The 22132-nt window shown below is 41.6% G+C and overlaps 4 protein-coding genes across 5 annotated transcripts; 1 reads left to right on the top strand and 3 right to left on the bottom strand.

The window, feature by feature from the left end:
- Positions 1-1477: 1477 nt before the first annotated feature.
- Positions 1478-6590, bottom strand: LOC4349880 (uncharacterized). Of its 2 annotated transcripts, XM_026021599.2 has the most exons (10): positions 6452-6590; positions 5133-5257; positions 4985-5038; positions 3161-3241; positions 2984-3072; positions 2832-2906; positions 2648-2706; positions 2503-2562; positions 1904-2155; positions 1478-1815 (listed from the first exon to the last, which is right to left on the bottom strand). In XM_026021599.2, exons 4-10 carry the CDS (start codon positions 3206-3208, stop codon positions 1742-1744), a joined length of 657 nt encoding a protein of 218 aa, XP_025877384.1. In that variant the 5' UTR covers positions 3209-3241; positions 4985-5038; positions 5133-5257; positions 6452-6590; the 3' UTR covers positions 1478-1741. The 2 variants fall into 2 exon arrangements, with proteins under 2 accessions (XP_025877384.1, XP_015617619.1); XM_015762133.3 differs by lacking the exon at positions 4985-5038.
- A 968-nt stretch (positions 6591-7558) lies between these two features.
- LOC4349878 (60S ribosomal protein L3-like) lies at positions 7559-10363 on the bottom strand. The gene is made up of 6 exons (NM_001377381.1): positions 10294-10363; positions 10016-10122; positions 9220-9330; positions 8634-8938; positions 8102-8511; positions 7559-7975 (listed from the first exon to the last, which is right to left on the bottom strand). Exons 2-6 carry the CDS (start codon positions 10098-10100, stop codon positions 7717-7719), a joined length of 1170 nt encoding a protein of 389 aa, NP_001364310.1. The 5' UTR covers positions 10101-10122; positions 10294-10363; the 3' UTR covers positions 7559-7716.
- A 588-nt stretch (positions 10364-10951) lies between these two features.
- LOC116435279 (uncharacterized) lies at positions 10952-13706 on the bottom strand. Its single transcript, NM_001377382.1, has 7 exons — positions 13540-13706; positions 12690-12803; positions 12329-12442; positions 12083-12240; positions 11760-11850; positions 11519-11584; positions 10952-11249 (listed from the first exon to the last, which is right to left on the bottom strand). The coding sequence occupies exons 1-7, from the start codon at positions 13591-13593 to the stop codon at positions 11139-11141; spliced, it is 708 nt and encodes a 235-aa protein (NP_001364311.1). The 5' UTR covers positions 13594-13706; the 3' UTR covers positions 10952-11138.
- Positions 13707-15344: 1638 nt separating this feature from the next.
- On the top strand, positions 15345-16114 carry LOC4349877 (egg cell-secreted protein 1.2). The gene has a single exon (XM_015761273.3). It carries the CDS (start codon positions 15508-15510, stop codon positions 15940-15942), a length of 435 nt encoding a protein of 144 aa, XP_015616759.1. The 5' UTR covers positions 15345-15507; the 3' UTR covers positions 15943-16114.
- Positions 16115-22132: the final 6018 nt, after the last annotated feature.

Here is a 22132-nt window from a genome sequence, read left to right as displayed (position 1 = left end):
TTTTTTTAAAAAAAAAGGGCACCTGCAAAAACTGAGCCGAGTCTTATCCATCCATCCACAGTGGAGATAAGGCTGAGCAGAGCCGAGCCAGTGGGGCCATCGAGGAGATAAGGCCGAGATCTCGCATTATTTTTTCTCAGTCTCTCGTTTTCCTCTCCTCTCTCTCGGTCTTCTCTCTCGCTTTCCTCTCTCAGAGCCGAGGCGGCAGGCGGCAGCGCAAGAGGGGAGGCGGTGGGCGCTGGGTGGCGGCGGCGGGTGGAGATGGTGCAGCCAGCAGCGGGAGGCGGCATCGGTGGCGATGGCTGCGCCCTCCCCTCCTCGTCAGCGGCGAGCGGCGGCATCGGCGACGTGCAGCGGGAGGAGCGGCGGCCGCTCGGAGGTGCCCTCCCTCCGCCAGATCCGGCGAGAGGAAGGGCTCCGGAGCCGTGCCACCTTACCATCCTCCGCGCCACCACCGAATGCGCCGGTTACCTTGACACCCGACATGCCTCCTTCTGCCTTTGTTGTTGGATTTATGATAATACATGGGTTTCTTGTGGGGGTCAAATTCATGAGGTCAAAGATTAAATTTGGTATTTTCTTGTTGTTTTTGGTTGTCTAGTTGATTGATTGATTTAAAGATCTAGCTTGGGGATGTTTTTTTGAAGATAGACTCGGACTCAAATGAACGAACCTAAATTTTGGGAGGGACGGATCACATGGTCGTATGGATGAAAATTAGGTGACGAAAGGAAAATAGGCGACGAAAGGAAAATTATGAATAATTAGTTAAGATAATGGGTTTATTTTATATACGGATGACGACGGAAAATTTTTTAATTTTTTAATTAGTTAGAGATTAGAGATAGAGATAGAGATTAGAGATTAGATCTTTTCTTTTTGTGATTAGGAATTTAGATTGTTTATTTATTTTTTAGAAATAAAAAGAAAAAAAAGAAATAGGGAGGGGAGCTCTTTTTTTTTCTACCTCGATTCGCTATTTTCTTACAGTTGCCGCGTTTTTTTTTTCATGATCGCGCGATGACGCGGCATTGCAGGCATGATGACGCGAGCGACGATTTTATGTGACGTGAGCAACGGACGAAACGGACAAAACAAAATTACAGCTTGTATTTGATACGTACTCAAGGCCATTAATCAATCGGAAAAAAAAACATACGAAAATTCTAATGCATTAGTTAAGATGTGTCTAAAGATTTGACGTTATGTTTTTGCGAAAAGTTTTCGGAACTAAACAGGCCCGGAGGACAATTAGTCAACTGTACCACCCACGTGTGGCCACTGCGCACGTGCCAATCTGCTGCCGCCACGTCAGCTCCAGCATGTGGCCTTCGACCTTGACTCCAGCGTGTACAAACATGTACACGTCAGCATCCAATATGACTTGCCTGGTTAGGCAGGGGCTCAGGGCTGGCTGGAATCATCAGCAACAGGAAGAATGGACGAAACAGAATTCATGGCATTCAGAGCACACGCAGGAAGGAAACCTAGGTTGTTGATAAATAAACAGCAGCACAGGGTGTTTGTTTGTTTGTTGTTGCTTTTGCTGACAGGACAGGCCTAGCTACAAAACCAAGATCCAGCCACAAAATTTGCCCAATCAGTCACACCGCCACGGGAAGTAAAAACATACTGATGGGGCATACGGATTCATGTCGAAACCCCCATACAGAACAGCATTATCAGATAATTTAAGCACACGAGTTCTCAAGCTTCAAGGGCACCTCCTCCTGATTTCATCTTAGAATCGACCACGCCCACGGCCGCGACCACGGAATGGTCCCGGTCCTCCGCCCCTTCTTCCCCTGCCACGTCCTGTGAAGCCGACCGAGGATGAGAGGAGCCATGAGAAGTGAGATGGCGAAACCTGGAAACATTGTTGGTTATGTTAGACTGAGCTTACCACGGCCTGGAGGGGGGTAGTCCTCTGGTTCTTCAAAGTATTCGCCCTGATCTTCATAATAGTCCCCCCTGCCGCCATAACCGTAATCATAGCCATATCCACCACGTCGACCACCTCCGTAGTAGCCACCACGGCCTCTTCCACGTCCTCGTCCTCTAAATCGGCCTCTCCCTCTGCCTCTGTAGTTGTAATAATCTCCTTCCTCTTCCCACTCCTCGCCATAATCATAAGCGGGGGGACCATTGCTCATGGCTGCACATTTGCTATGAAAGAATTAGCAAACATAATATTATCTAGTCGGCAAGACATTCAACAAATAACATACACTTTTTTTAGACTTGCAGATGGAAAAAGACGCATAATTGAATCTACAAATGCAGCTAGCACATTTTTAAACAAGGCACAATGTAGGAAGTGTTAGAAACTAGATCTTTTATTTATTTATTTAAGAACAACAGGATGGTAGAAGCTGCAAAGCCAGTTCATAAGATTGAAAGCAGTATGGCATGCTACCTACAATGGTAACAGATACTGGTAATAACCATGTGTGTTGTAGTCTGGTAGTTTTGTGCTCATAGAAGACATAAGAAAGAGGATACCTCTGCCCCTGCCTCTTCTGCCACCACCACGGCCTCTTCCACGATTAGTGGGGAAAGATTCTAAATTTCCATGAAGGAATTTGTCATCAAATGGTTGTGCTAGTCATATTTAAAGCAGGAAGTCAGAATCATGCGAGAACAATACCTTCGTGTTCATAGTCAAAAGCGGGTCTCACTTCTTCAGCTGGGATAGGTGGCTGGTACCTAAGGATTTAATCAACAGACAATGATCAGACATATTCACTATCAGTTTCAAATTAATATACAGCACCAAATAAGTGAATAATAAGTGGATAAAACATATTAGCTCTGGACAGGGTTCAACTTACCCTGGAGATAACGTATCCAGTGCTTTCTTGGATAATGTTATGGCGATCATTGATACATGCCGGGTGGTCTCTAGGCTGTGGTAAGCAGTACACTAGTGTCATGGCTCACGATAAGTCTTTCCTTTTCTTTTTTCTTCTGAAAAAATACTTACGGGAGAAGGCCTTCTTCCAAAGGTTCCCAAGTGTCCGTGATGTCAATTGATTCAGTAGATGTAATCTGATGAAGACCACCGATCCTTCTCTGAACAAAAAATTTAGAGTAAGTTGAAAAAACAAAGAATAACTTTGGTATTAGATATTACTAGGTGGAAGTGATACTTAGCACTAACCTTGATCAATTCAACAACCATGACTGTCTTATTGATGGCTCTTCCCATAGCTTTGATGACAATCTCATCATGCCCATTTTCCTGAAAAAGAAGATATGGGGATGAACATATTGAACATATAGTCACATTATCCAGGATTAAATAAAAAACATGAGACTGCATAAGGATCCACAAGAGGAAATATAGCATTGTTGACCACTGACGACCCAATAAACTTTTTGGCATAAGGGGACATATGCAAACATTTTGACGATGGCATCTTATAGAATAAGGAACACTGTACATAACAAGCTGAAGAAATAGCATATGAAAACGGCAAAGGTATCTTCTACACAATCAAGTGAATGGGACGAATGTTTGCACATTTGTCAGGCTGACAAACTACACATATTTCAGGAGTCAGGATCAAATGCTACGTAATGGATACAACGACAAGCGATAATATTCAGAAAGTTCAGGAGCAGTAACAGACATTAAGAAGCACAAGGAAATACTGGAAGGACCAGGAGGTCCTCTGCGGTACTACAGTGGCAACTGACGATGTACTATGCCAACCTAAATCATAAGCAGAGGCAGATTCACCTCCGGGCAGCACAGGTGGCTGCCCAGACTTCATGGTAACATCCCTGGAGGTCGACGCTAATTTTTCCCTGAAATAGAGTAGTTCCCGGGCAATGTGTAAATGCCAAAGGTGGGTGTCCAGCAAACAGCGATCCTGCAGGCTGCAGCTAGCAGGTTGTTGCCATCCTCGGCTTCCTATATGGCCTGTCTCACAGTCACAGTCCCAACTTAACGCCTCATTCTCGTATCATATGCATGAACTTGTACATCGAACTCCCAATCTCCCATGCATCTCTAGGCATCATTTTAGATGTACAGTCAAGGCATCAAACAATATAAAAAACACTGACCAACTAAATTTCAATTCTTTACCACGGTCTTGAATTAGACTGAATAATCAGTGCTATAGTTTCAGGGACAAGCTATAATACTTCCTCCGTTTCATATTATAAGACTTTCTAGCATTGCCTACATTCATATATATGTTAATGAATCTAGACATATATGTATACCAAGATTCATTAACATCTATATGAATGTGGGCAATGATAAAAAGTCTTATAACCTGAAACGGAGGGAGTAATACTTAGTTCATATATAAGACAAGTCTTGAAATTTTTCGATGTATAAATTTAGCATGACCGACCAAGGTTCACCACCACATGTAGAAAATGCATTCGCCTTGTAGGATGTATTAGCAAAATGCTTCACTCTAAATATGAATATGTATTATTTTCTTATATGTTGCATGGATATAATTATTTTTTTGTTTCGTGAGGTGCTTGGGTGTGTTAGCGAATTGTTGAGGCAGCAGTAATATTGAATTTAGCACCTTGAATTGATTATACTGATTATCATTTTTTTTCATCTATAAATATTTACATGCATTTTGGGCATGTTTCTATATAAAAAAAATTGGGATGCCAATTTTGATGGCGACATATGAGAATATGGATATGCTTTAGTTAGGTTTTCCCAGGCTTCATAGAATTCCTGGCACAGCCACTAATCATAAGAGCAGATTTCGAACTTAAAAATCCAAAGATACCTCTGATTGAGCTGTGCAGAGGTGTGAATAAGACAAGCTTACAAAATGCAGATAACAGAGATTTTGGGGCCTTTTGAGCCATGTACTTTTTTAGACTTATGCAGCAATAAAAACTGGGTACAAGCAGATGCAGAATTTAAGATAACCGAACAGCTTACTATTGGTAGGAAACACTTAGTGATAAATAAAGGCATATGCATGAGTGCAGTACATACAGGGTATCCCTAAAAATATCTTCACTGTCCACAATGTCAATTTGCAAGCGCGTCCTGTTAATTGTTAAAACATGGCACAAAAAAGGTTGCTGCATGTTCTACCTCAAATAACAACATAGCCAAAGGAAAGTAATAGTAGTAGGGTCACCTCAAGCAACGACATCCCATAGCTGATATAGTTCCTCATCCTCCCCTGTGCAGTGATCCTGATCTCATTCTCACTAATTGGTGTCTCATTGCGAGGCTTCTCCACCCTTTGGTATCTATCCATGCCTATGAATTGATACATTGATATTTCAGTACGACAATATATACAAGCCACAATGTAGAATTACTTCAAGATAGGATCATAAATTATGCAGAAATAAGATAGGGAGAGAGCAAACCGTATACGAATATAAGATAGCATCATAATTAATTTTCACTCGATCATATATAGACTGAGTGAGATTCCAACGACCGGTGAAATTTATACAAAACCTAAGAGTAAGTTAAAAATGAAAACCATCAAAGTCCCCAACCAAGATGAATATCTTTTGAAACTAGAGATTAAATCTATTACTGCAATCTGACAGGTAAGACCACCCCTTCATCGACTTGCAAGAAAATGATTAATTTTCGCTAGGAAAATGCAATAAGATTCTCTTTTTCACTCATCACTCTTTTTGATTCTGTAACAAAGCACGGACATTCTGCTAGTACCATGAAATACACACAAAGGAGATGAAACGTGGACAAACTGAGGCACTAAGTACAGAAATCTGGCAGGTCAAGATGAAGCTCCCTCTCACACATTAGTGAATCTACTTAGGACCTTAGTGACAAATCACAGTCACAGTGATGTTTGCAAGTGACACTCAAACACTGAGGACCTAAAACACAGCAAAGTTCATTAGAGCAGAACGTTAGTGTGATAATTCAGAAACCCAACACGTAGCACGTACAGAACCATTTTGCGCCTCCGAAATCGACAACCAACCGTTCAGAGTAGTCAATCACAAGAGTGCGAACACCGGCTACTACCGGTACACCTAGAACTAAAAATATAACTCGACTGCTACTCCCAAGCCTTAGTCGTTTGATTTAATCCTAAGACAGAGTGATTCCAACACAAGGGAACAGAACTCCAACCGCGCCGCCGAACCAATCCCCACCCCCACGAAGAGCAGCACCCAAACACAGCTACATGCCGCGGCAACGCGCAGAGCAACCGAAAACCCACCCAAACCCCCCCCCCCCCTACACCTCGCAGTCCCGCCACCACCGACCAAAGCACCGGCGAGTCCAGCACCGCCGACGCGCACGAAACCACGGGAAGGGGGACCACAACCACAAAACCACCAAATCGAGCCCTAAACCGTCAACTCCCCCCACCTCCCAAATCCACCACCACCACCTCCACCGCCGCCGCCGCCGAGTCAGCGACGCGAGCCCAACCAAATCGAGGAGGAGAGGAACGAATCGCACCTTCCGATTGGGCTCGCCTCGCCTCGCTGCCTCCTCCTCCGCTTCGTCTATGCAACTCCTCCGCTGCGACTCTGCGAGGCGGAGAGAGAAGAGAAAAAAAAAGAAAAAAAGGAGAGGAGTTTTCAGGTGGTTGCAATGCAGAGGAGACCGGGGCGCGTTCCCGTATCCCGTACGTGGCGTGGGGTTACGGCTCTCCGCGTGGGGCTCCCACCTGGGCGCGGCGCACGTGGGCCGCGCCACGTGGGGAGATCCTGCGCGTTGGTTTGGGGGGATGGGTGGTGCGGATTGGGGTTGGTCCATGGACCGGGCGCGGGGAGGGTTTTGGTGGCAGCGGGTGGGATAGGGCGCCTGGTTCGAGGATAAGGGGCCCCGGTTTTTCACTGCCGCCGTGGGTAGACTGTGGGCCACAGTTGTCAGTGAGCCTGGTTGTGTTGTCTTGTACTCTTGTGCCGTGCTACTGCGCGACACGTGTCGAGGTAATTTTGCCACTTGGAGTGTTCCACTGTGCAGTGGTCACATCAGATTTTTCACTGTTTTTACTTGGAGTGAGATTAAAAATTCTAAGGTTTAGATTTAAATTTTACAGTTAACTTTAAGATATTTTATTTTTATAAAATTGTCTTCTAAATCGCTAAGAATTTTGAATATAAATTATTTTTATTTTCCAATATCACAAAATATGGGAACCGATGAAACCTGATGACTGAGGGTGCGTTTAGTTCCCGTCATTAGAAGTTTAGTTGAAATTGGAACGTTGTGATAAAAAAGTCAGAAGTTTGTGTGTAAGAAAATTTTGATGTGATAAAAAAGTTGAAAGTTTGGTTGAAATTGAAACATTGTGATGAAAAAATCAAAAGTTTGTGTAAGAAAATTTTAATGTGATGTAAAAATTAAAAGTTTGAAACTAAACTCGGCAGAAATACGGTTTTTAGAGGCACATCTGACGGTGCGCAAATTTCCTTACGCAAAAATACACACCTACTGACCTACATAACATTAAGTACAGTGCTTTCTTGGAACAAAACAGCAATGACGCCAAAATCGACAACAAGCAACTAGCAAAACCGCATTACGAGATTTAATCCATAGGGTTCAACAGAGTTAAGGTAGGGACAGCAGAAGGGAGCACAAATTCATAGATCAACAGGTCCTGAAACATCTGCTACAAAACTTAATACCCCAGAAAATATCAAGAGAAGAGAACCAAGTATAGAGTAGTGATGATCGTTTTGACAAATTCTGACTTTGCTGAGGAACCGCACAAACTAAGCCTTGAGCTTGCCGAAGAACCTCTGTTTCTCGTCGGTGGTCTGGAAGCGACCGTGCCCGAACTTGGACGAGGTGTCGATGAACTTGAGCTTGATCTCCTCGAGCGCCAAACGAGAGGTCTGCTTGAGCAGGGACTGGCGGAGGGTGACGACCCTCTTCTTGGGGCCAACACAGCAACCCTTGATCATGAGGTAGTCGCCCTTCACAACACCGTAGTGAGGGAAGCCACCCATGGGAGTGATGTCCTTCTCAGTCCTGAGCGCAAGAGCAAGCACAATATCGTTTAAGTTTCGCTCGCAAACAGATGCAATAGCATATCAAACAGAAGACAGATTTGCAATCATGGAGTGCTGGTGTAATATCTGGTAGACGAATTGGTACCTGTCAAATTCAGTGCAGGCAGCATGGCTTTCCTGGCCAGACTTGCCGATCTTGTAAACCTTCTTATTCATCTCAGTGCGGTGGTGGTACCCATTCTGACCAGCGCGAGCAACAGTATAGGAAACCCTAGCAGGATGCCAGGCACCGATACAGGCGACCTTGCGGAGACCCCTGTGGGTCTTGCGGGGAAGGCGAGTGACACCCCAACGCGTGACAACACCTTCATAACCCTTACCCTTGGTGACACCAATGATGTCAATCATCTCGTCCTTCTGGAACACAGCATCAACTGGGATCTCCTTCTCAAAGAACTTGTATCCATAGTCCACCTTATCGGCAATGGTACCACCATTGATCTGGATCTCCATGAGGTGAGCCTTCTTCTGCTTCAAGCCCTTCATTTTCCTAATCTGAAGCACATAAAGATTTAGAATGAGAATGAACAAACAATTTACAGCACATGGTTACCATCCAATTAACTGAATAGAAGGGCTCAAAATACAAGATAGTAAAATAACAGTAGGTTACTGACCTGAGTGTGCACGATCACACGGACAACAGAAGCATACTTCTTCATCTTCTCAAGCTGCATTTGGATTTCCTTCTTGCCGGCATCGCTATCATACTTGAGAGCATACTTGGTGAAAGCCTTCTTCTTGCTCTTGCACCAGTTCTTGTAGAACCTTCTCCTTACTTCTTCACTAAGATGCTGAGCCCAGACAGAGTTGAGACTGCGTAAGCCACGTGGAGTCTTCACATAGGCCACAAGTCCAACAACGACAATAGGAGGTGTCTCAATAATGGTAACAGCCTCACAGGTCTCCTTCTTGTGGAGTTCTGAAAAGCATTAGAAAAATGACAAGGTTAAATCTCTTCAGTAGTATGCATATTCAGATGAATACTAAAGTCTTAGTATTAAAGTCTTGGCTAAAGGCCAGTACTCAACTATGTTAGGACTTGTTGCCATTAATTCAGAATATTATGTTCTTCCAAGTAAAATTAAGAACAACAGATGAAACTAATGTAGTTGCTTCTTCCGCATAGTCACAATACATGGTCATCTATTTCCAGGTTGAACAAAATAGCATTGGCAAAAGGCAAAAGGATTAGACACATACTGGAACCAGGCTTCTCGACCTCACGCACAATGTGGGTCATTCCAGCCTTGTAACCGACAAAGGAGGTGAGGTGGCATGGTTTGTTGACGTCATCCTTGGGGAATGACTTCACTGCAATAACAGAGAACAAAATATCAGATTGGTAGTGTAATCACACATAAACAACTGGCAGTGCAAAATGGCACCGAGAAGACGACTGGAACAAGAAAAAACTAAAAGTTGAAGCTAAGCCTTAGAGACTGCTAGAAAGAATTCCCAAACTTGGATATTATTGGCAAGAAAAACAATAAATTTCAGCATTTTGAAAAATAGGCAGAGTACACTCATGTCAGATATGCAGATATATGGGGAAATGCATCACCGCAGGGGTATGCTCTTAGTAGGAATTCAACAATCAATGATGGAAGCACATGGATTGATCAGATCAACATAGAATTATTACCTCATTTTTACTATTTTCCCCCATTACACTAACAAAAAGAAATTATGTGGACCATTACACTAACAAAAAGAAATTATGGGGACAAATAGAGCATAGGCTTTCAGGTCATATATACAGAGCACCAGAATCAAAGTCCATTTTGCTAAGAACACTGGGGCGCACAACAATCTAGCCAGGCACACAGAACTAGGCCTATAGATCCATACAGCAACAGCATCTCGTCCACGACTACATCCTATTTTCTACCAAGAGGATCCAACAAGTTTCTACTCTACCATACAAGGCGCAAGCTCTACAAATACAGCACCGCACAAGCAAAAGAGAGAGAGAGAGAGAGTAGGTGAGTGAGCATACCCTTGCCGCGGTGGCGGGAGGAGCGCTTCCTCGGGAGGAAGCCGAGGGATCCGTGCCTCGGGTGCTCGAACTTCCTGTGCGACATCTTCTTACTCCTCCTCCCTTACCTACAAAATCCCGCGAGAAAACGCAAACTCCATCAGATCCACGACAAAAGCAAACGCGGCAAAGCACCCACCGGTGAACCCGCAGGCCGACGCCGGCAACGAAATGGCCTAGCCGCGCCGCCGCCGCAGGCGAGCAGCGAATCGAGGGGAGGCGAAGGATGAGATGGTTACCTGGTGCGGGGTGGCGGCGCCGAGTGGCGGTGGGGTGTGTGTGGAGGCGGAGCAGGGTAAACCCTAGGACAGCGCTTATAAAGGGGGGCGCCACGACGAGGGTTTTGATGGGTCGGACGGAAATGCCCCTCCGCGATGAATGCTTCTAGGGCTTTCTTGCTTCTCTGGGCTGGGCTGGGATGGGATGGGCTCTGGCCCACAATACCTCCACTTGACCTCTTCGTTTGCTAATCATTTTCTCTGTTTTTTTTATTATTCTTCTAAGAAATATCTTTTTTCTTTTCTTCTTCACTTCCTTTTTTTCTCCCATGCTCATATATGGGGTTAAATCAAATAGCACTTGCAAAATGTTGCTCTCTGTTTCAAATTTTCTTGTGTTAATTTATGTGCTTTTCACTTCATTCAAGCGGAAAGATGTCAATGATATGTAGGATAACTTTTTGACATGGTCTTTGACCACTCGTTGTATTCCAAAATAAATAAATAAAATATTAAGTATGGCTTATACTTAAGATGTTTACGCTGATTCTTTTCGAATAAAATGAATAATCATGAGTTATTCCAAAAGCCAATGGTATCATCTATTAAAAAAATAGAGGTAGTACATTTTTTTCTGCCTCTTGAGTCTCGAATCACTTGTGGCAGAAGAGATGGAAATGCCGGGGAAAAGAATGATATATCACTTGGCAGAGCCAATTTCAGAAGGAACAAACTACCGACACAATTACATGCAATGTACTTAAGCTGTCTGCTCTATGCACCCGATAAGAATACACAATGACTCAAAACTCTGCACTCTCGTATAGTTCTGAACACAACAAGAATGTTAACTCACACCAAATTTCTCAAGTCAAGAACACCAAAACGAAAAGAATGATGAAAAGAACCACCAAGAATGCTATCATCATAATCTGGCCTTTCAAGCTGGCCTTCTTCAGGACCATGGCCACCCTTTTCTGCACGAAATCAAAAGAGGGGAAGAATTTTCAGGCTGTTGGAATCTGGAGTCAAAACAGACTAGGTGGAAAATATGATACTCCCTCCGTTTCAGAATGTAAGTCATTCTAGCATTTCTCATATTCATATTGATATTAATGAATATAGATAGATATATGTCTAGATTCATTAATATCAATATGAATGTGGGAAATGCTAGAATGACTTATATTGTGAAACAGAGGAAGTATTCCTTTTGTATTGGGATAGAGAGAGATATAACGCATGCCTGCACAAAGTCGAGCCTATTGGTCGTAGTTTCCATGTCAAGGCTTAGCTCCCCCAAAAGTCTTTCCTGCGCAAGATAGACGAGAAAACAAACATTGGCATCACAAAGGACAATAGCATTTCAATAACACAATATACAGTAGTCAAATTAAGTACTGTACAACATTTATACAAGGAAAGAGAGTACACAAAAAACTATTTGTACGAAAGCAAGTAAGGAAATTAGATTATCATAACTTTACCTGTCCAACAAGTTCATCATGTATGGTGAGACCAACACCTCCAATTCGCTGGACACTAGCACTAAGCTCATCCAATTCCTCATCCTGTCGCCTACAGAAGAAGTGCAATGCATTTATCAGTGATCGTTTGGTCCACAGTTCATACGAGAGAGGAAAAAAAATAGAACAAACTTATGGAAGGCAATTTCAAATCTCTTGTTTAGGAAATTATATGATTCCATGGAGCAGAACTTTGATTCTTTGTTTCTTTGAGCTACAAGTTCTAATTTGATATTCGAACAACATGAATCTCAGGAAATTAGATCATTTTGGTAAGCGCTTACTTAATCAGGAGCATCTGCTGATCTGATTCTGAAGCAATGAAGTCATCGTTATCTTGAGCAATGTGCTGCTTGGACCTCACTAATTCAGAAGGATTGACTGAATGGCCAAAGGCACTCTTTTGCTTTCCAGCTTCAACACACCGCCTTATGGAGACCACCTAGGTTATTTCAAATATTGTTATTTGCCACATCAAACTCATTTTATAGCAGAAAATCAGGTTGTAGACTATCATACTGCAAGACTACCTGGTTACGAGCAGTGCTAGTCCAGTTCCTCCTTTTTCCTATTTCAACCTCGTTAAGTCCATAGTAAGCTGGATCTCTCTCAGCAACTGAAATAGCTTTCTCCAGTTCAACCACCTGGATGAAAGGTCGAAGGCATATATAAGTCAGAGATGAAGTAAGAACATGAAAAAGAAATGGAGGGTTAACGACAGTTTATAAATACGTCAAACCATTCTGAACCTTATGGGTTGTGAGTGGTTGCATTGGCCAAAATATTTATAAAAAAAGTAAAAGTACAAAAGAGTCCTGAGGCAGAATAACTACAGGCATCATGAGCCTAAAATTAGTATGACACTAAAAATATGGTGGCAATCCCATATACCTGCCACTGGATACTTTCGCAGCTTGCTATTATTTCTTTGGTCAGATGCACATGTTCTCCAGTGTTTTCCGGTGTTTGCTTCCACTGATGCAAAGTATCTTGAATTTTTTCTATCTGGACAACAATGGGACAACAGAAGAGAAGTTGTTATATGCATCATGAAAGTAAAGAAATGCACTACTTATAGTATCATTTGCGGTGTTATTATTTGCATCGAAATAATCGTTGGAAAGAATATAACACAATTGTCTTCAGACCTTGTAGTAACAGAATACATCATTAAAGGGAAAATCCTTCGGTAAAAAAAAAGACGGTATAATGCCAAATTGTAAATGAGGAAACCAGATATCATATATACTCACAAGAGAAAAAAAAAGATATCACATTCACATATACTAACAGATGGCATAACAACTCTGCACAACATCACACATAGTAGCTACATTCATCTACCACACACCCAAGAGGGAGCAGCTCTATCAATCTCTCAGATCCATGAATTGGTGAGACTCACTAAGACGCATTAATTTCCTGCAATTCTCCTACAGGGAGTTAACCGAAACCGAAGAGCCCAGGAAACGGATCCAGAGCTGCAATTGTGTGCAACCCAGAGAAGATCAAACCGCTTGAATGAGAATCTACACAGCGAAGAACACGGCAAATCAAGACCGACCACACACCAGTGAGTGACCACCAGAAATCACTGGTTCACCGCGATGGAGTCTAGCGCCCGAGATTCGCATTTACACGCCACGACACAAGAGACCCCGCTGCTTTGTAGGGCATGGACAACCCGGTAAACGGATCGAGCGAGCAAGTGAACGAATGAGCGACGGGGAGAGGAGCTCACCGACTCCTGGATCTCGTCCTTGACGATGTAGAAGGGATCCTGCGCGGAAGCCATCCTGTTCCCCCAAGCTCGCGAAGGGAACCTGGAGAGGGAGAGCTCGGCCGGATCGCCGGAGCGGGGAGTGACGCGGCCACCTCCTCCGGCTCCGCCCACTCCGGTGTGGCGTCGCGGACGAAAAGGGCGGAGACGAAGATCGGGGAGATGTCTACACACACCAATTCGTGGGCTGGCCTCCGATCCTCCTTGCTGGGCTTTAGGCCCATGTGATCTATTGGGCCGTAAATAATCCTTTTATTGCGCATTATTTTGAGTAAATTTGTATTTCGCTGGGTAAATAATACTCCCTCTATTCCAAAATATAGGGCACAACTATTTTTTAAAGTGGTTTCATAATATAAGGCGTGCATGCATGCATGCAATTAATTAGCACATTCTCTCCCCTAAATCATTATTATTTTAAATCCTATACTCACAAGATCTTCAATTCTATTGGTTGCATGTATTGTATTAATTGGGGTGATTCATAATAACGATGAGATATTAATTATTTCTTGGTCTTTGGGATAAGGGTGGTTATGCTTTATATTTTGGAATGGAGGGAGTAAATACGTACTAGGTTATAAGCAGAGACTTTACTCTATACCCCCTCTGTACTCGTAAAGAAAGTCGTTTAGGACAATGTTTAAGTCAAGCCTTGGGAATACAAATCATAAATAACTCTCAAGTTGTTGAGTTTGAAAATATAAAAAATATATGAATAGATTTATCTTGAAAAATACTTTCATAAAAGTATACATATATCACTTTTCAATAAATATTTTTATAGAAATAAGAAGTCAAAATTATGTTTTGGAGACCGTGTCGCTGTCCAAAACGACTTCCTTTACGAGTATGGAGGGAGTACTAGTTTGCACCAAAAATAAGTTTACAATGTGTTTTTCCTATACGTGTGGGTTGGTGTGTAGTAAAACTAGATGTGTACCCCGCGCGTTGCTGCGGAAGAATTATGTAATAATATAGTAGATATGAGTTCTAAAATTTTCTTTCAAACCAACTATATGATTTCTTTTCATGTGTTTATATATTTTTTACCTTTATTAATTATCCAAATGTCATAAATAATTGGGTTGTATGGTGTATCTTTTGGTGGAAAGAGATGCAATTTACACTTTTGATGAATCATCCAAAGTCTTAAAAGAATTGAGTTGATGTGGCTTCACGACAGAAGAGAGAATTAGCATTAACTACACGTAGTGGGGATGAACTTGATAGATATATATAGATATAGGATTTGTTTTCGTTTGCCATAATATGAAGAGAAAATAATACTATTTGTTTATTAAGCCTGTAAGAAACTCTGTAATATAGTAATTTTGTGCGGTAAGGATATATTATCAGTCGCTGCAGAAACGCTATAGGGCAGCATTTTGCTGGGTAAATAGGATTGAAGCAAAATAGGTGAGGAAGCCAAACTGATTACTTTGCAATAGTTTGAAGCAAAATACCAAAAATTTTATTTTTGCCATTGACACACTAGGTGAGCAATTTTGTTACCACGTCCATGTGCTGATTTAAAGTTTTTTTTTTAAAAAAGAAACTTATTTTTTTTCTTTGCCACAATATAAAGCTAAAATATTTGTCATTAACTGATCCTGTTGCAAACAATGAATTTTACCCCACCATAGCTAAATTAACTCATGATTAATAAATAAGCCTGTAAGTTACAGAACTGAAGAAACTCTGTAATAATAATAATTGATCACTAAGAATATGATCAGTCGCCGCCATTGATCACTAAGCTAGTGCAGTGTAATGGCAATGGACGCCACTACCATCAACAATGGCAGCGATCCCATCCCCTTCCCCTTCCTCGCGCCCTATATAACCACAGCTCGCCGGCGATCGATCACTGCACCATCAGCTCCCACAAACCCAGCTAACCAAGTTTAATTGCCACCAAGCTCACCAATGGCGCTCGCCGTGAAGCTCGCCGTCCTCCTACTACTTGCCGCGGCAGCAGCTGGAGGAAGCAGCACGACGACCGTGCCGCCGCTGGAGGAGAGGCTGGGCGCGGCGTTCGACGGGATGGCGGCGGCGGCGGAGGGAGGAGGAGGGGGAGGGTGGATGATGGAGTGCTGGAGCGCGGTGACGAAGCTGGGGTCGTGCACGAACGAGATCGTGCTCTTCTTCGTCAACGGCGAGTCCTACCTCGGCCCGGACTGCTGCGTCGCCATCCGCACCGTCACCCGCCGCTGCTGGCCGGCCATGCTCGCCTCCATCGGCTTCACCGCCCAGGAGGCCGACATCCTCCGCGGCTTCTGCGACGCCGAGCTCGCCGCCCCGCCCCCGCCCTCCACCAACGCCTCCTCCGCCGCCCCCGCGCCGGCGCCGGCGTCCGCTTAGCGCCGGCCGGTGGCGCGTTGAACACGCTCTTAATGTAATAAAATAAACTTGGAAATAAATTAATTATAGCCAGTTTGCAGCCGCTGTTTTGCTTGAATTTGTCAGTGATTTGCATTGGCAAGTACTCCTATCAGGTTTTTATGGTTTAGAGAACTGTCTGAGCATTCCAGTTGATTCCAAATTGTTTTACCTTACATGAATGAGATAATGGGTAAATTAAATTAACTGACTGGATAATTAGATAAATAAACTGAACAAAATGAGAAGTTCAATTTACAGCCAAAATCATCCTCTAGAAACAGAGGGGCCGGCAATTTGTTTTTGGGCTAATGTTAAGCTGAAATGGTCGGGGTCGATCGACTGCTTTTTTCTGCTAGTTTGTTTTGGTAATGGGAAATTGATATCATATTTATTGTGAAATGTGCATGTATATACATTACTATACATCGTAAAAAAGAGAGCCTATTAAACATCAACCGTTGATTCATTAAAGGGTAGTTTAGAGATTGGAAATAACATAACAGGTAGTTTAGTTATCCATGATCAACTGGAACTTCTCTCTTGGCCGGCTGTTTGCTGCCTGCCCTTGATTCTTTCCTGTTTTCATAGTCATCGGTGTTCGTCGTCGCTGAGTTAAAAAAAAACAAAAACTGTAATGCAATATCAAGGGGGCACATGTACACAAAGCATGACAGAACGTATAAGCTGAAGATAATTACTAAGAACTCATTGCATGTGCGTCTTTGTGTAGTTTGTCAAAATATTTCTCACTTACTATGGATGTTATCTTAGAAACCCCTGGGGTTGAAGATGTATCGTCATTATGAAACATGACTCTTTGAAGCGGCTATGATTATCATTGAACACGGAACCGAGAAGAACAAGCAACTGTTCCAGCTAAGTTATTGGAGGCGAAAGAGAGGAATTTGAAACATATTGGAACACAATAACACGAATGAGAAAATAAACACCCTGTGTCATCGATACAGAGTCAATATATGCAGTAAGTTAGAGCATCACAACAGTCCTCCTATATTTTTTTCTCAAAATTGATTTTGAGGAATTTTATGTGAAAAATGGGATCCAACAGATTCCTTATAATCCTACATACATTTTGGATTTCCTTCCCTGTATTTCTCGCTCAGTTGATTTGAGGGAGAGAAGCGCTCCCCTCCGACTCCCAGTCCAATCGTGTCTCTCCCGCGCTAGTGAGCAGAGCTATCTATTCCCGCAAGGTATTTCACGCGCAAGGAGAAAACAGGAAAACCAATTCTGTTGTTAGTTCAACAGAAGGGCACACTTTTATTTTTTTTATAAAATTTAGACTTTCTCTTGGAGATATCTAGGTAGGGATTATATATAATCTCTCAGTGATGCTAGGAACAGTTATGAAATATAAATTGGACCTCTAATCTAAATGCATCTACTTCGTATAACCCTCGCATCTGGAATTCTGGATTGCGCATATCGGGCCCGTGCATTGTTTCGGGCCCAGTGCTAAGCTCTATTCATGTTTTCCTTTCTTTCCTTTTGGCGCTTCCCACGCTTGAAGCCCATCAGGACGATCTACTCCGTCTACTCACTACATGACTTGTTTGTTAGTAAACATTATATCACTCAGTATGCTTGATTGTGTCAATTCTCGGTCTTTTCTTTACTGTCTTTTCTTCAGTTGGCTTTGAAAAAATTAGTTAAGTTTGGACGTACGACGGCTAAAATGTTTTTAAGATTCATACAAACCCTAGCATTATCCTTTCTTCTTCTCCTAGTCCTAACTCGTGTCATCATGGCTTCATCTCTCCTAACTGATTTCCCTGCCTCCTCCGCTGTCACTGTCCTAGGCCCGTCTCCTCCGCTGTCACTGCCCTATAGGCCCCAGCGCTGCTGGCTCCCGACCTCGCCAATTGGCTAGAAGCTGTTCGGACTCCCTCCTCTTTCTTCATAAGTCGGCAGCGACACAATTGCCCCGCATCACCATCTTTCTCGTGCTACTGACCGCCGCCTCCTAACCACATGGCCTCCCTTGCCTCTACCGCCAACCCCACCCACCACCAGCTTCCATCCTCACATCTCCACGCGGTGCCCCCCATCACCTTGTTGCCTATCGATAGCTGGTTCAGCCGTTGACCAAGGCTAGCTCTCTAAGCCTGAGGAAACCTCAACCTTCCACTACTTTCACCAACTCATTCTCCTCCATCTCCCTCATCTTACCCCTAAAACTTAAATTGTTCAACCACTATCGTAGTCATTAGACTGGTGTTGGAGCTCCACCAACACTATAATTGGAAAATTCGCCTCCCCATCATATTCTTTGAGCTCTTACAGTCTGGTCTGGAGGTCCAAGAGTAGAAGTCGACTCTTTGGCCATTGGATTGAGACCCACTGGCCAGGGAGAAGGTGACTTAAATTTCCCATAATTTATGTTACCTTTAACTAGCAAATACCTTTTTTTTAATACAAGTTAGAACCAATGTGCCGTTAATTGATTTTTTAAAGGGTCCATTAATTTAATTTGACTCGGGCAATCTACATGTACATGTCCCTTTCAAATCGGTTTGTGCTGCATCATTTTGCAAAGAGATGTTAGTTAGAGCTGGTACAATAGCAGGCTATAAGACACCTATAATCACGTATTAAGAAGAAAAGAGAAGAGAGAGAAGAAAGCAGATACTGATCAGCTGCAAAACACGGATTCCAAGACGTTATGTGTGATAAATGGTGTAGTATATTTTTATATTTAACTGTTGTATAAATAGACTATTAGATTAGCTATAAATGATTTGGAGTTGGCTATACTTAAACTTGCTCTTAGAGTCGATCAGGCGAAGGCACGTACACGGCCATGTGCAGGTCAGGCAGACTTGGTGCAAGACAGATATATATGTGTCCCACGCACTCATCACTTCTCCAGATAGGTTTGTGCTGCTGCACGACAATCAAGACGCATCATATTGTAGGGCTAAAATTAAGCAATTAAGCTGATCTGTCGACAATAATTAGTGGAGCTAGTGGTTGCAAATACTCCTATATGCATATGGGAAATTTGAGAAAATACATGGAGTTATTAGGATTTTACACTAAAAACCTTTGGTAACTCGAGATACCTAAATACCTGGAGAATTTCTCCCGATATATATTTAAAAAACATTAAAGTTACCCTATGCATATATACTTCCAGCTTGCTTGATTTGCTTCGGATAAAAGGCATGCACATGTTCTGTGATCGATCGTGCCTTTGTTAATCCGTTGCTTTCGTCCTTCCAGTGTCATTATTCTGCCTAATTAAATTACCAGATTCAGAGTAGAGTATAATATGTTGAATCGACGCTATCATCGGTTGAGAAGTTATCAACCCCAGATGAGACACCATATAATTATAAGTTATTCATCGCGAGAGAGAAGCTCTTTCCGTTCTCGAACCCACTATTGACTACGGCAGTATTACTTTGACCAATTTTTTTACATAATTTCGTTACGATGAATAAAAGTTGCATAGTTATATTTATAAGGGTATATATTTCAATAATATATAGCATATTTCAAGTATATATAAATTTTTTTTTGCTGAAAAGACAAGTATTCAAAGTTTAAATTCGAATAGCAGCGGCTCGGTTACTCGATAACAGAGGGATTGAGTACATACTATACTATACATGTCCATAGGGTTGTGAATGAGTTGAGCTCGAGCTAGCTAGGCTACGTAGCTCGTCACACGAATGTATACTAATTTATACCTAATATACTAGCTAGCTCATAAATAAAAGATAAAAACTACACATATGACTAGGCTTGTGATAAAGCTCGAGCTCGGCACATTAAAAGTTTGAGACAAGCTCGAATCAAATCTGAGCCGAGCTGAAGCTAGCTGGAGACGCTCACAAGCCTCGAGTTTTTTTAGCCTCACATGTGCAGGCGCGTATTACACTGTAGTACTTTTTATAAAATCAACATAGAGGTAGTACACATCTCTTTTAAATAGAGATTAAAAATATTACTCCCTCCATCTACTTTTAATAGTCATATTTCATCTTGGCACATAGACCAAGAATAAATAATTCTACTTATCATCCATTTAAATATGATACTAGTCATTCCTTGTAAACAAGCGATTCATTAATATTTACATTTCTCAATGCCCATGTAGCCAATCATGTGTGAAAGAATGGAGAGTCATGCATTAAATCCGAGAAAGTCATTAAGATGATAGGTTGTTGAATTAAAATATGCCTATCAAAAATAAAATTTTCAGATTTGGAAATATGACTATCAAAAGTAGATGGAGGGAGTATTAGTGAAAAATTCATGTGGACATAATTAATTGGTTTGTCTGATCGACCAACATGTTTTTAATATATATTTTTTGATCATGTAGATTTATTTGAGCTCACATAGTACTCCCTTTGTCTTAAAACAACATCCGTCTCATTCATTCAAAGTCCCTTATATTTTAAAACGGGGGATTAGTACATTGAGATTGACAGGCCACTGCTTTACTGTACACCAGATTATTTTTGCTACAAAGTTAAAGGAAATTAAGCCAAACAATTTCAACGTGCTAATTAATTAGATTGATATGTTTCATTTTCATGAGGGACAACAGGCTATGTATGCATGGCTACACATGATTCCACCAGAATTTTTATTGAAATATACAAAATAAAGATACCATATTATTGATGCACACCCTGCTAGCTATCTTTGACTTTTAGCTATCAACTTGTGCACAGTAATGACCTCTTAGCTAGGTAACTATATATATATCTAAAAGTAGTCAGCTATTGCAGTCCTATCCTGTGAATCTTCATCTGTTCGTCCGTTTCTTCCCGTGTATAGCAAGGGAAAATCATTCAGCCCCCTTCAAATTGAATTTCAAGTAAACTGTCAATGATGACATCATTGAGTACATTATTTTTTAAAAAAATACAGATCATATAACCCCACCAATAGTTAAATTAGCTATATGCAACCACCGTTAACGTTGGTCATGATTAACATTTTGTGTCTTGGACTGCCAATTTTAATTATATTAACCTGACCTAGACCACAGGTAACATGAGTAGGTACTATGTAGTATGTATACCTGACCTGTTTGATTATTTGTGGGAGAGATATATGACTCCATTAATAATGCAATATATGAATGAATTATTCCAGAACAGCCACGTATATATATGCTTTTGCCTAAGCTAGAGGTAGTATAACTAATTGATTATGATTGGAGAAGAGTCAACTTCACATAACACATCTCTACGTCCCGATCGCCTAATGAAGATATTTTTTGAGCTTATCCAAGTGACCGACAACTTTCTGGCTACTGATCTTGCATCATATAAACCTTTGCAAAAAGGCATAAAAACATTCAAGGAGAAAAATACACCACATCCTAATTACTTCACATGCAGACTTGTCTCGTAGCATCGGTTGAAACTCGAAGATTAATAGTGCATGAGAAATAAAACTACACTGGTTAAACCTCCTCAATTTTACATATGGTAAAAAATAATGAACTAATTAGCTATTTCTCTAAAACAGTAATTTATCCTTTGATGTACCATATTTTTTTTATATAGAACTTATATATACCTTCAGATGCTAGCTATCTCAGAATACCAAAATTTTGGTGCCCACAAGTACTTTCTCAAGGATCATAAAATTTCTCTAAAATTTTTATATGCATGCATGATGTAATTAATTTGTAGACGTTTTGACCTTTTAGTTCTGTTTTTGTGCCACAAAAGATCTGTCTAAATAATTAATTAAGCAAAAGAGAAAGATGATCACATCATCACACATACTCTGACTATATATACTATTGATGCAAAAATAAAGATATATTCTGTAGGCCTATACCCTCCATTATTAATAACAACTGGACCCCTGCTGGGTCCAATTGTAAGATATACTCTCACCAAGCATAAGCATATTCCATGGAATAGAACAATCCAATGGGATTATTTCAAGTCACTCGTAGTCGACATATATCGCATTCTCAGTACTCGTCAATCGAATTAAAGCTCTATTATCATATAATCTACTTATTTTATCATTTCTTTAGCAGATCCGGACCCTTTTTCCCACACCAATGGACGGCTATTACTTCAACTCTAGGCAACGAAAATTTTGTCAAAAGATATAGCCGTATACATTGAAATAGCTGCCGCGATCATTTCCTATTTTTTTTTCTTTTTCA

This window comes from Oryza sativa, chromosome 11 (genome assembly GCF_034140825.1).
Source record: "Oryza sativa Japonica Group chromosome 11, ASM3414082v1".
Classification (NCBI taxonomy): domain Eukaryota; kingdom Viridiplantae; phylum Streptophyta; class Magnoliopsida; order Poales; family Poaceae; genus Oryza; species Oryza sativa.
This window is presented reverse-complemented; position numbering and strand designations above follow the sequence as displayed.